This window comes from Oncorhynchus mykiss, chromosome 25 (assembly GCF_057628025.1).
Source record: "Oncorhynchus mykiss isolate SJ-2025 chromosome 25, ASM5762802v1, whole genome shotgun sequence".
NCBI classification, from domain to species: Eukaryota; Metazoa; Chordata; class Actinopteri; order Salmoniformes; family Salmonidae; genus Oncorhynchus; species Oncorhynchus mykiss.
In genome coordinates, this window is record NC_143046.1 from 30,914,619 (window position 1) to 30,929,097 (window position 14,479).

Here is a 14,479-nt window from a genome sequence, read left to right on the forward strand (position 1 = left end):
GGGTAACAATTAAGGTTACTGTGACTGTTTGAAAATGGTTACAAAGAAACAAAAATAGCTTCTTAGCAAAGAGCAATTTCTCAAGAAAGAATGTTGCTTGGACTGTCTGGGAGTGGTTTGAGTGGGGAGGGGAAAACTGAACTGTTATTGGAACGCTCTTATTGGTCTACACCCAGATTAGCATTTTACTGCACTGTTAGGCGCTAGTAATGCAAGCATTTCACTGCACCCCCTATAACATCTGCTAAACTGTGTACGCAACCAATAAACTTTAATTTGATTTATAAAACAAAGGAAATCGCGTTTTTGACTGCACTGGGCCTTTAACATTAATGCACAATGCTTAATATCTTCCACTAGAGGGTCTAAGTGTATAGAAAAGGTTTCTCCGGTGCACCTCCATCCCCACATTTCTGAGGAACTACTAACGCATTAACATGTTCTGACGTTATCCAATAAACTGCCATGGTTTAATCATGTTGTCACAAGGGATGGAGGCCTTTCAAATATATGTAGGAAATTACCATATGAATTAATTCAGGCCTCTGTGGCAACCTGTTGGCCTTTGTTTCCGAGAATCAGAAAATAGGAGTATGTGAGGACACTGGTGTGAGTGGAATGGAGAATAGAATAAGAAAAGAGCTGAACCAAGTTCATTCATCTTTCATCCTGTCACTTATAACCGGCATCAGTTAGTCCCTCAAAAGCAATCAAATCAACAAAGCCGTTAAAAAAATACAAATGGTAACAAGAATGAAGCTATATACAGGGAGTACTAGTATCAGATCAATGTGCAGATGTCATACTGACTTTGCCGATGTTAGTGACAGACATATCAACTGTTAGCAATATGAGCACAACTGTGTGGTTGTTCCTTATTGCACAACAGCATGATAGGTTAAATGTGGATTTCTCAGTAAGATGATCACAGGGGTGAGGGATCAGAAGGGAACTCGGCCATTGATTGGAGATGCGTGTTGAGTTGATTTCAGGCATGCTCAAATCACGATGCCGTCTGTCTCAGATTCTGTTATGGATCCAGGCTAGCCTCATCCTTACTCCTCCTCAATGATCTAAGACAACCATCCTTTTAACTGTGACACCAGCTTTGTATTATATTTTTCAGGAAATATGTGCTATTTACATTTCTGAATGTATCTTATTACAATAGTACTGTGAATGGTATGACTAAACTGGTTTCCTTGAGGTACTACTGTAGTCGAGTCCTTCAGTTGTACACACTGTTGATTTAGATTTGAGTATGAGAGGAGTGCAGCATATGGCAAATGTGAAAGCACAATTAAGTAACCCCAGTAAAAAGAAAAGAAGTGGAAACACACTCGCTTGATAGAACATCTTTATAGAAAAAATAAGTCTTCACATTTCCAAAAACAGTTTTTTTTGTTTTTTTAACTTATGTTTCACTTTTTTTTTGTTTATTTTATTGTCCATTCATTTACGTGGTAAATATTGAACAACTGTAACATCCATCTCTGTGTCAGTGGCTCTTATCGTTTTGGTTCCTTGGCCTGGTGGTCGGAAGCTTCAGACAGGAACAGACTCTTTCGCTCCTGCATTTGGAGCCATAACGATGTCATAGAGGTGTTGACGAGCAGCCAATGAGGACTGTAGTGCTCTTTTGCGCTACAGTACATCTACGTCAACTCATTTCAATGCATTTTCCCGCAAAAAGGTGGGTAGCAGACGAGCCACTGTGCATACTTGTGTCCAGTGGTTATGGCACTGGCCGTTCTATATGGGCCACAGAACACTGTTCCTGAGGAGCCATCGGGGCAGTCTGCTCTAGCAAGGCCCTCACTTAGCCCAGAGTAGTCATGTCTGCCCACTCAAGCACCAGTCCAGTTTGGCCTAAAGGCACCTGCACTAAAAAGCACTTCTGTTGATATGCATTTTCTTCTTCTTCTCTCCTGTCGTTTCAAAACGGTCGAGCCTATTGAAAAGGGTCTTCCACCCTGCTGCCTCTAAAATATTCAGGATGCAGCGCAACAGGCAGGATATAGCAGCGAACCCAGAAGCAACATCAAGAACTCAACAATTATAGTACTGTAATGCAAAGTTGACAAAAAAAAGTGTAAAACAAAAAAAATGATATAATTGCATTTTAAAAATCTAGTTTGCAGTACCTACCCACGCTGTTCTGCAAATTGTACCATGAATCAGCATTTTTCTTTTAGGTCATAAAGCTTGCCAAATAAATAATTGAAAAAGACAGACCTACTTTTCACATGCATAAGATCGTACACAGACCATTGATGACATTTTATCCTTAGTCTACATCTTCTGTAGCATAGTAGAGTATGCTTAACATCAATTCAAACTCAATGCAGGTCACTTGCAGGGACTTTTATGTTGCAATATTCCAGTTCAGAGTTCTACAGACCTTCAACAACCACTTAAATGCATCAATGCAGTTTTAGGGATGGTTCTTTGAAATGGAGATTCCTTCATTTGATCTATGCCAGAGCACATCAATATAAAAATTGACATTCATATGGCTGAGCTTATTTTTCACTCTACAAAACATTACTTTGGCCAACTCTTTGCGTTTCTTAAAGTTAAAATATATTTTTTAAATAACCGTAGTGATTGCAGATTTATCGAAGATACTGAAGTGAGTTCTGATCTCCTTCAGATCTGGGGCCACGGCCTGTCAGGACCACGTGAGTCCCTGCACTACTCCACATACACAAGACGACTAGGGTTACAGGGTGACTAGGAGTGGAGATCAGCTGATCGGAACACAGAGGGACCCAAGAAGCAGCCTCAGGATCATTAAGCAATGAGGCCCAAGGGGATGTGGTATATGGCCAATATACCATGGCTAAGGGCTGTTGTTATTGCTATTATAAGCTGGTTACCAAGGTGATCAGAGCAGTGAAAATAAATGTATTGTCATACCTGTGGTAGATGGCCTGATATACCACGGCTGTCAGCCAATCAGCATTTTAGGGCTCGAACCGCCCAGTGTATAATTTCTATTAGACACCATACAGTGGAAAGAAAAGACAGACCAACATGGATCTCCATCTCTGCGCTACCTACAATATATATCTATATATCTAAAAAGTGCTTTTAAAAAAAGGAACTATAGTTGTTTGATATCATCTTGCAGTGTTTGGGTTTTGTTCTTGAACCTTCAGTAAAAATGTGAAACGTTAAGGGAGCTACGATGAACAATTGTCCATCACCTTTACCACCTACCTACACCAACAAGGACTGTAACAAGACAAACTATGGCAATATCTCACCAAAAACATTCACTCAATCCAATAAAAAAAGGATAAACAATTGGTTTTGAACAAATGCAATGTTGAAAAGACAAAAATAATCCCAAACCAAGAAAGAGGGTATTGTGTTGGCCATGGGTACACATCTCCTTGCTACACTGCAGAACCAACCATCTGCTTTCATCATCACAGTCATCAGAATCGAGACATAGCTAAACAATACATTACTAAAAATGAAAATAATGAATATCTATTATAATAGTAATATAATTGCACATTAACCATCAAGAGCAGATATGTTTGATAAGAGGAAAATACATCGAATGAAGTGGACAGACCAACCTCGCAGAATGGAAAATGAGAAGGCAGAGAGAGGGGAAGAGAGGGATTGTGTCGACTTTGGCAAAGAGCTTTCCACTGCAGTGTGCATATCACGCAAATAGAGCTTAAAGGATTGCATTATATATATTTCCCTAGTTTTTAACTGCGAAATAGGACAGAGTCGCACATTTGCAGGATATGGCTGCATTGCATGCTGCTCTTTCTCCCTCATAATTGCCAGTCTCTTCCCCATATCCCTGCCTGCTGTAAAGAGGTTCCCAACCCTGAGGCCTCCTAACTGGGTCTTTCTGTACTGTTGGCGATTGTAACTTTGTGCCTCTCCCTCTCACCAACTGACCTAAGCTATCATATACTGGGTGATGGCTCTCAGAGCATACAGAAGCTCAGCCTGTAACCGAGCCTCCATTATAAGCAAGTTCACATGGATCTAAGAGAGAGAAAAAAAAGAGGATCATATCATTAGAGAGCTGGAAAAGATGGAATGTGGTGGAGGGTGAAACATAGAACACAAACTACCGCCTTGCATTTGATGCGGTAGATTTACTTCCAGTATATAGTTCAGCTGTATATGGACGCAGGGTGTATTGGTATGAGTTGGGGTGCGTACCCTCTCAGAAGGTTTGAGTGGTGCCCAGGGCAGGGGACACAGCGGGGTCTTGGTGGCATCAGGGTAGCAGGCCACAGACTTGATATAAAGCTTCAGCTCCTTCTCCAGCAACTGGTTTACCTCCCCATAGTCATAATCGTCGTACCTGCGCGCACACACAAACACAAACGTGAATGAGAATCAAGCTGGTCCTTTGCAGCGAATCACAAACATTGAATCCTAGGACCAACCTGGCTGCAATGCATATGATTATGATAGCATCTCACTTTACAATAACTCTCTGTGAAGGCCGTGTGTGTATGTCTGACGTGCGCTTGTGCCGGTGTGTGTGTGCAGACTGGTAGCGTGATCTCACCTAATCCCCAACATGCAATGGATGTAGTTCCAGGTCGCTCTCTTCAGGTCAGGCCCGTGGGACGAGGGGAGGGCCGTGACGCTGCGGAAACGGTCGTCCAGCAGGTGCCCGATGTCCGAGTACAGCCGGTTGACCAGGGAGAAGCCGTGGTCCTCCCAGGAGTAGTCCTTTCCAGACAGAAAACACACAGTCAAACAAACCTGAAATACTCACATGGTTCCTGTTACACCTCAGCTAACTATAGACCCATAGACATATGAGACAGTATATTGTACTCATATTCTATGAGGGCTGATTCACTACTTTACTGACATGGACACCTGTCGCCTCCCAGAAGGGTGTCACATATTCCAACATAGAATATAAGCCGTATATAATATCAGCTGTGTACTTACCTGCACCCGGAACACTTGGAAGTGGTCTTCCTCTCTACGGGCAAACTCCTGGTAGCCAAACTCAGGGTCTGTTATGAAACGAGAGGGGTCTGCAGAGTAGGTCATCTCCTCCTCATCTTCCACATCTGGGAGGTGACAGTGAGAGGGTCAATAAACATAGTTGAGGAGGGATCCGTCATTCAATGTTCACCCATGAGTTTAGCTCTCACAGCATCGGGTGTGAAAGTGAGGGGGAACAGTGTACCTGTGTGCTGCAGTGTCTGGGTGTGTAAAAGATGCTCCCCCCTCCTCTCTTTCTCCTCCTGGGATTTCTGGATCCTCTCTTTCAAACACACCATCTCACAACTGGAGTCCAGAGACTGCCAAGAGAAGGAGAGAGACAATAGAGTGAAGAGACATGCGACTGTGGTTTCAGGCAACGATCTGTTGTGGAATAGCTCGGACGTCATATTCAGTCTGATACGGCACACAACACTTACCCGTCGTCGTGTTGTGTGTTCTGAGGGTGAGGTGAGAGGCTGCGGCACGCTAACGTTGCCGTTGGCAGCGTCACAGAGGCAGTAGCCCGGGGGGGTGCCGTTGGGGGCTCTGGGAAGGGGGACGGGGTCGGTGTCAGTGCCCGAGCCAAAAACAAAGCTACAGAGGGAGTGGCAGTGGGCCAGGAGCACTACAGCCTGAACCAGCTCAGCCAGAGACCAGCACTGCTCTCCTGTCTTCAGCAACGCCTGGTGGGGGAAGGACACAGCAGAGAGTAGGCCTCATGGTGGAGAGTAGACAGTGTTGGTCCAGTAACCGTAAGGTTGCTGGTTCGAATCCCAAAGCAGACTAGGTGAAAATCTGCTGATGTGCCCTTGAGCAAGGCACTTAACCCTAAATTACTGATGTAAGTTGCTCTGGATAAGAGTGTCTGCTAAATGACTAGAATGTAAGTGTACTGATCAGGGATATAACACTAAAAGCACAAAGCTGACATCCAAATATCTGATCTGTAGGAATGTTACATATTCTTTATAAGAGCTGGTTCCTGTGGTACCTGTATGTGTGAGTGGGCGGTGAGCCAGGGTTGGTGGGCAAGAACCTTATTGAGTTGGTCAAGGTGTTGTAGGCGAGGAGGGACGGCCTCCAGCCCCTGTAGCCACAGCGGGTCGCCCCCCACCCTGAGGAAATGGGCAGAGTGCAGAGACACCAGATAGCCACAGTGATGCCGTGCTGCAGCCTGGGAGACATGGGGAGAGGACTTAAATACAAGTACATCTAGAACAGTAACAGGCTTGTCTCCAGCATGTTGACCGCGTTTCTGTCATTGTGCGTGGGTGGGCCAAGCCGAGTACGGGTGACTGTTTATGTATATGAAAGTGCTTTGGTGTCCTTGAGTGTGGGCGGAATGAGGTGTTTACTTGTCTGTGCAAGTGTATGCAACTATGTGTGGGTGTGCATGATTGGTGCAGATACAAGATGCATTTCTGTGCATCATGCGTGGTTCCAGTGGCCTCACCATGATGGCGATGTAGTGGCGGTACTGCAGGGGCAGGGGGCCGTCCATGTGGAGGATGTAGTGCTGGGTACGGAGGAAGCTCTCCAGGTACTGGGGGTGAGAGGCCATTTGCTGGGACACGGCGTCCACACACCCCCTGCTGGCCAGAGCCTTCATGCACCGCAGCGACGCCCGCTCCTTCTCGGCGTTCACCTTCATCACCTGGACAGGACCAGAGGAAGAGGACGGTGAGACAGGTGGCAGAGACAATATGTCACCGACTGAACGCACACAGCAAGTGCCAACAAGGTCTATGTATCTTCCTCCTTGCCAGGTGAAAATCAATGTTGATAACAAGATGAAAAATAAAAAAAAATGGCAGGATTTTTCACAAGCAGGCTGACAGCCTCTGTTTTGAAGGTCCCTGTGGTGTCAACCTACACTCAGTCTGTGCATCTCAGGCACGTCAGGACTGAGCTGTGGGTTATGAACTTTGAATCAATCCATCGACAGGAGCCTTCTTGTAACAGCAGCAGAGATTTTGTTCCACTAGACATTCCTCACAATATTCCCCTGCAAAACACAAACAAGGCCGCTCTGCACACTTTTCAGGCAGAGAAAGGCCTGCCGGTAAAGGAAAAAAAGAGCCCGGCATCCCACACATTCACAGTACCAGGGAGGATATACCAAAAGACAAACAGATCAATAGTCATAGGAGGATGCAAAGAGACAACAGTGAATTAAAAGTGGTACCCTGAATAATGCCAAAAGTGCTCAAAACCCTCCATTTTAAAATGAGAGAAGCTGATAACCCGAGTAGAGAAGAGCAGAGGAACTCGGGTGGATGGGGAAATTACCAGACTGGAACTGGATGAGGCCTCAATGAGGGAAGAACCACAGCAATGAAGGAGGAATAAAGAGCGAGAGACTGGCTGGGGAGGAGAGACATCAGCCAAGAGAAATATGGACTGATAGGGCCTGGTTTTGTAAAGGCTAAAAAGACATTTATTACCTCTAACACACAACGGCTTCTAGGAAAAGTTGTTAGCACTGGGGGGGGGGGGGGGGGGGGGGGGGGGGGGGGGGGTGCGAGTGAGCGAGAGAGAGAGGCTGAGAACAGGTCTTGAGTCTGTTCCCCAGTGTGTGAAATGTGAGAAGCCAGGCCAGCTTACCTAGGGGCCAAGTGGCTCAGCAACCTCTGCTGGCAGAGCCTAGTGTTTTCAGTAACCCACCACTGTGGAGAGTTATGACCCCCGTCATACCAAAGCTATATCAGTAGTCGTTATTTAGTTCCACTGCCTTATGGAATAACTCCTTGGCATTTGACCATCATATCTCCCTGGCTTCGCAGTTTCATATAAAAAAAACACTTTGCGCCTTAACCAGCAGGTGGCGCTGCTCTTCCTCCAGCATTAGGTACAAAGCCTTCCAATATAAACTGAATACAACATGCTGGTGGATGTCAAGAGGGGGAACAGGATAGGCATAGGGAGTTTAATCACTCTGCTGACAGTCCATGGAATTCATTGCCTCAATGATTAAAATGTTGCATTCCATGTCTATGTCCTTCAAGTATGAGTCCTCGTTCACAACGCAACAGCTATTGCCTGTCAATCTGATGGTAGGCCTATATAGAGCATGCACGGTATGGATGTGTGGAGGCGTTTGGAGAGCGAGAAGATGAGGAGGTTCAGTGACGGAGAGCATAGCAAACAGGACTGAAAGCTCTGACACGCTGACTTGTACCCCGACCCACTTTCAAGTAAAATGGGAACTCAACTCTGACTGTGGCCTTGCCTGTCTAATACCAATATCTCTGGCACAGGTGTTTGTGACTCACAACCCTACAGACATGCGTCTGCGCACGCGCACACAACTGATTTGTGGCCCCACACTCCTTGATGGGGTTATCTGGCTTCAACAGGCATCAATAAACAAGCCTCAAGAAACTCCCACTAAGAACTCTGTCCAACCAAGCCTCCAAGGAGATTTCGAGGAACTTTCTGAGAATCAAGTTCCATACAAGCGAATAAAACACTTCCGAGTTGAATTTCAGTGGGTGGGGAATAGTGTCAGGGCTCTCCCAGCTCTCCCCAGGCTTTATAAAGCCTGCCATGGTGCTGTGGCCATGACACCATATTAATGTGTTTTATTAATATTGTATGTCCAATCGTTGCATTAAAGCTGGAATGACAACGCTCCAGACCAGTCAGTGTCCCAGATAGAACCCCATTCCCAACCAAGACACACTGAGCTTGAGACTCCATGACCCACTCCCCTTGTAAATATATCCCATTTCAGCAGGGCCTGATAAGCAAGCCTGACGACACCCCACCTCGCAGCTGACCCAGAAAAACAGGCTCCCAGAGCCGCAGTCAAGACAAATACGTTAGGCACGCTCAACAGGTCAGTCACCATTTAAAAGGCACGATGAGTGGTCTGATTCTGAAGACATGGAACTAGTCTTTCTGTTCATTGTTGTCGGCATTATTTAAAAAAATGGGTCACTAATGAATCAAACCAGACCAGAAAAATCCCAGACACTTCAAACTATCACACCGGCATACATTTGGCCTAAATTTTCTATAAGGGCTGGGTAGATTCATTGAACATTTTGGTATGCTCTAATAGGGATATCAATCTCCAACATGTTTGGACATGTTCCAATATAAAAAGTTGCCTAGTCAAATTGAAACGGCATCAGTCCCAGACAGGAAATTACAATTTACGTCAGTTCTACATACATCCATACATTTGTTTACTGATCAGAGAACATCACAGGGTATAACAAGATGCAAAAGAAAGTGTCAGTGGTGAGGGGGTGGGAGGGAAAGATGTAGAAGAAACAAACAAAGATGGGAAAAGGGGTTAAGGAAACAGACAACAATGGCCTATAAATTGTTGAGTACGAAAGAGGAAATGAGAGGTATGCAGAGATGAGAACAAAGACGAGTAGAAAAATTATGCCAGTAGTCGTTCCAAGGGTAAATGTGACAGAGGGAGGGAGTGAGGGAGCGGATGAGGTAGTGCAGGGGGCTGTAGGGGAGGGGGTCAGCTGCAGATGGAGGAGGAGAGAGTGGATATTCAATCTGCATTCTGAGTGAGGCTGAAGGGGTCCGTCCTTGTCATGTGCTGCTCTGCTAGTGTCCCAGCTGCCTGCCTTTAACAGACTCGTCCCTCTTCACCAGAAACACAAACGCCGAGACCTGTTTTTGGCTCTGCAACCTGAACCCAGGGAGGAGTGCAAAACAGCCAGCTGCAGCCCGTAGGGGGAGAGGAGGGGGGAGCTGGGCAGGACAGCAGCCATAGACCACCAACACAAACATGCCAGAATTCATATGGAGACACAGGCAAACTTGTATAACAAAACAAAACTTCCGAAAAAGGCGACAGACAGGTAAAGCCAGATTATAGGGTGCCTACATAAAAAGACAGGATAACAAACACAAACAAACCTCTTTACTCTCTGTACTCTTTCCAGCTTACATAGAGCTGAAAATAAAGACTAGAAACACAAGTCCTAATGCACACAAGGTATTTGAGAATATCAGGTTACTTTACTTACTTTATCTGTTGTAACCTGGTTAGGTACACATTCATAATCCCCCCCTTTCAACCCTCTCCGACTTGCTTCTTTTTCAAACTAAAACCATGCCTAAGAATGGCCAATGCATATGCATGGCAGTAGATAAGACCGTTTTCACCACCTGCCATTTATCTGTGGCACTTTAATTGAGAGGAGATAAGGGGAGCAATAGTCTAGAAGGGGACCCTACTTTGGGCCAGTGTGCGCACTTTGCAGCAAGCTTATTTATGATGTGATGTTTTTGATTCTGCGCAAAGAGAGAACACCCAAATACATGGTGCAACAATATGCCACCAGTGCGGCAACAAATGTCCAAACTGTAAACATCTTATTTATTCAAATGAGATATATACACCTCGCATAAACATGATCAGCATATTGCTCCTGTCCAGTCAAATCTGCAAACGCCTTGTGCAAATCTCTTAAGGTATTTATCATAATTTTTCAAATTTAAGACAGGTTTGCTGCAGGACATAAAAGATGCACCTGACATGTACATGAATTGCATTGAACATAGGTCTCTAAACCCCTACTTGCAAGTGCACTTGTAGACAAAGCATAGGTATTGGTCAAGTTTATATTCATATCAAATATTAAGGAATTCATGTCACTGATCACATTCCTCTATTGTTCTAGCAACTTCTGAATGTTGAATTGCAGTAAACAAGTTATCCTATCCGCACTGCCCCCTTTCGGCTGAACATGGGAAAAACAGCATGGAAAAGAGAAAAACAAATTTGATTGGCAGTGCACCCAGCATCACAGAGCACAAAGAAGTCAACATCTTAGTGAAAAAAAAGACACACCAAACAAATATATTTACCAAACGTGTTACATTACGGCAGAGGACAATGCATTAGTCCGATTGAAACAACAGAAAAATCAGCTCCTCGAATTCTGATTGTCAACGACAACCTTTGTTCGTTAGCTAGCGAGATTCTTTGTAAACCGTCATAAGAGACTGACGCCATAATTATAGAATGACATTGTATTAGCAGACACTTTTCTGCACGAGCAAATCTCTAGAGATAATGTCATTATCACGTTCTTCCGCAAAAAGAGAAAAAGAGTAGGCGGCTGATAGCACTGCATATCAAACCTGGCCTGGAAAAATACGATTATAATGCAAAGACATCAGGATGAAAGGTATTATAGTTAGCATATTAACAGATGTTAGTTGCCAATCCATTTTGGCTAGCTACATTCTAGGTAACCACTCAATCCCATTAAATTTAGTTTAATGGGTATGTCCTGTCCACATAATTTTGATATTTCGCTTAACTGATTAGCAAGCTTTTTGACTAAACCATTTTGCAACAGCAACTTCCCATTCATTGACTGATAACATTCTTAAAATTGTATATTTCCCTCAAGTAGCTAGTTACCTAGCCAGACTGACAATGTATGGCCATTGTTGCCGTTGGCACATTGGCTAATGTTAGTTAAACTAGTTAACTACCGTAGCTATGTTATTTCAGAGACGAGAAACAATAAGTCACTAGGTAACGTTAGTAGTAAACTAGAGCAAACTTAATACCTCGCTCATGTTAATTGGCAGACTAGCTAAACTACGAGCCACTAGATAGTTAGCTGCTCACCTGCCCCTGGTCAACTGTCATCTATCGTTAGTTATCAATTCAGTTTTCTGGGTTAGCAAGACAGTTATCTAGTACATTTAAATAATTACCGCTAGCCAGCTAGATAAAGTCAAAGTTTAGCTCGAGCCTAAAACCAACATCATATGAAGTGGTTCTGACTGCAGCCATCTAACGTACTACTGTAGTTAACGTTAGTTGTACATTAGTTTCGTGAAAGGAGACAATATCTGCCTCAAGTTTTTTTCTGGGCAAATGAATGAACGACACAGTCGACTTAACTTCATTACTAGCCAGCTAGCTAATCGTACATTTGAATGTTGACTGGCTTTTTAGTAGCAAGAAAAATACCTGGTTCTGGACGCGCTGACATTGGGTTCCGAGGGGGTAATCCATTTTTTTCGTACAGATGATCATTTTCCAACAAGTTAGTGCATGGATACGGCTCTATCTCTCTTGATGTTCACCTACCCAGTTAACAATGCGGATCCGCTACAAAAAATCAAGCTACATGTCTGGGCATTTAGCTAGAGGTAAAAAAAAAAAAACTTGCAGTACATTGCCAACTGCTCCAGTAACAGTGTGCCCAATCAAAGAATATAGGGGCGGAGTAAAGAAGAGGCTGTGCAAATTCTAAAGGCCAATCAACTTACAGAGATGGCATTTTAGGCTTCAATGCTTTGACTGAAAGGTTGATATGAAAGTCAGTCACTGCTATGATATGGTGGATTTTGTTATTGTTGATCTATTAAACTTTTAGGTCAATTTGCAGTGCATTTTTCTTTATTACACAATCCATATATGCATACCCAGCAGGGCATCAGCAGGTGTGTTTATAGGTTGGTATATGAGAGAGAAAGAGCACACAATAGATTGTGTATGTGTGCAGGTGATAGTGTTGAGGAACTAGATAACATTCCTTATATGTCACTCCAGATACACATTCCCTATATGCACTAGTATCTCAGGAGGTTGGTGGCACCTTATTTGGAAAGGATGGACTCGTGGTAATGACTGAAGCGGAGTTCATGGAATGGTATCAAACACATGGTTTATATGTGTTTCATGCCATTCCATTTGCTCTATTACAGCCATTAATATGAGCCGTCCTCGCCTCAGCAGCCTCCACTCAGTGGATATGGGGCACAAAATAGAGGGAACAGAAGATTGTCATAAAAAAGGAACATTTGCATGCATCAGATATCATACAAAAGTTCAATTAACCTGAAATTCCGTAAGAAAAGTATAATGACAGGCATTATCAATTTCTCCACTACTTTCTGTTACATGTTAACTTGTCTTCTTAGACTATTACTATGTTAAAATTGAATGGGCTCAAAAAAAATTGAGCTAAAACACTTTTCTTCTCTCTATACTTATTCATATATTTTACTTTGGTAAGACATGTCCAGGCATGTTTTACCAGCCAGTTGCACTATGCTTTTCTGAGAGCTAACTTTTACTATATCACAGGTCGATATAGTCTACCAGTCTAACTGTCCACTATCCACCATTCATAGTGACAATAGTGGTATGTGGATCGTTTGTCCAGGTCTGCAATATTCTAACTAACAATCATACCACACATAAAATAATTCAAAGCTGCATCACTTTTAAATATGAATCCACAAGAACACATAGGAATAGCTGATAGGGAGCGGAGAGGCCAGGTGCATCATTGTGCATGAAAGAACAGTGAAGACATGAGACACGCTGCTCAACAAACTCCCCTATTGATATTGTTTAGTGAAAATACAATTACCTAGACTAGCCTACAACACCACAATGCAATGAATAATTGCATTATTATTTTCAAGCGAGTACAAAATTCTACTCTAGGCTGCAGTAAAACTGTCCTTTGAATAACGGCGCAAATTCCCTGTGATTTGAATGTTTAATTCAATTTGGATCAGTTGTGGATCTACTCTCGACAGTTTATACAGTCTAGAAAGGCACTGTAGTAGACACGTCTGTGTATTGTTTTAACTTCCGATACTGAGATGTCTTTTGTAGATCATCCTTCTCCCAGATCGTCCTATAATAATGTGGCCACATACGCTCCAGGCAGGCCTAGTTATTCAGAAAAGTTTAACGTGTGTGCTGCCTCCTCTCCAATCTACGCGGCTATTCCTAACGCAACAACTGTCAAACGCTCCCTGAAACACTTCAGCGAGCAGGCCTTTCTAAACGACCTGGCCGGGGTATCCTGGAAGGATATTGATCTCATCCCGTCAGTAGAGGATGCCTGGTTATTTTTTTTAAATGCCTTCCAAACCATCTTAAATAAGCATGCCCCATTCAAGAAATTTAGAACCAGGAACAGATATAGCCCTTGGTTCTCCCCAGACCTGACTGCCCTTAACCAACACAAAAATGTCCTATGGCGTTCTGCATTAGCATCGAACAGCCCCCGTGATATGCAACTTTTCAGGGAAGCTAGAAACCATTATACACAGGCAGTTAGAAAAGCCAAGGCTAGCTTTATCAAGCAGAAATTTGCTTCCTGCAACACTAACTCAAAAGAGTTCTGGGACACCATGGAGAATAAAAACACCTCCTCCCAGCTGCCCACTGCACTGAAGATAGGAAACACTGTCACCACTGATAAATACACCATAATTGAGAATTTCAATAAGCATTTTTCTACGGCTGGCCATGCTTTCCACCTGGCTACCCCTACCCCGGTCAACAGCACTGCACCCCCCACAGCAACTCGCCCAAGCCTTCCCCATTTCTCCTTCTCCCAAATCCAGTCAGCTGATGTTCTGAAAGAGCTGCAAAATCTGGACCCCTACAAATCAGCCGGGCTAGACAATCTGGACCCTTTCTTTCTAAAATGATCTGCCGAAATTGTTGCCACCCCTATTACTAGCCTGT

At 43.8% G+C, this 14,479-nt stretch overlaps 1 protein-coding gene across 1 annotated transcript; it reads right to left on the reverse strand.

The window, feature by feature from the left end:
* Positions 1-1,340: 1,340 nt before the first annotated feature.
* LOC110504991 (sestrin-3) lies at positions 1,341-12,214 on the reverse strand. The gene is made up of 9 exons (XM_021583915.3): positions 11,954-12,214; positions 6,443-6,643; positions 5,981-6,163; positions 5,427-5,672; positions 5,192-5,306; positions 4,948-5,072; positions 4,553-4,719; positions 4,198-4,342; positions 1,341-4,017 (listed from the first exon to the last, which is right to left on the reverse strand). The coding sequence occupies exons 1-9, from the start codon at positions 12,017-12,019 to the stop codon at positions 3,928-3,930; spliced, it is 1,338 nt and encodes a 445-aa protein (XP_021439590.1). The 5' UTR covers positions 12,020-12,214; the 3' UTR covers positions 1,341-3,927.
* Between the last annotated feature and the right edge of the window lie 2,265 nt (positions 12,215-14,479).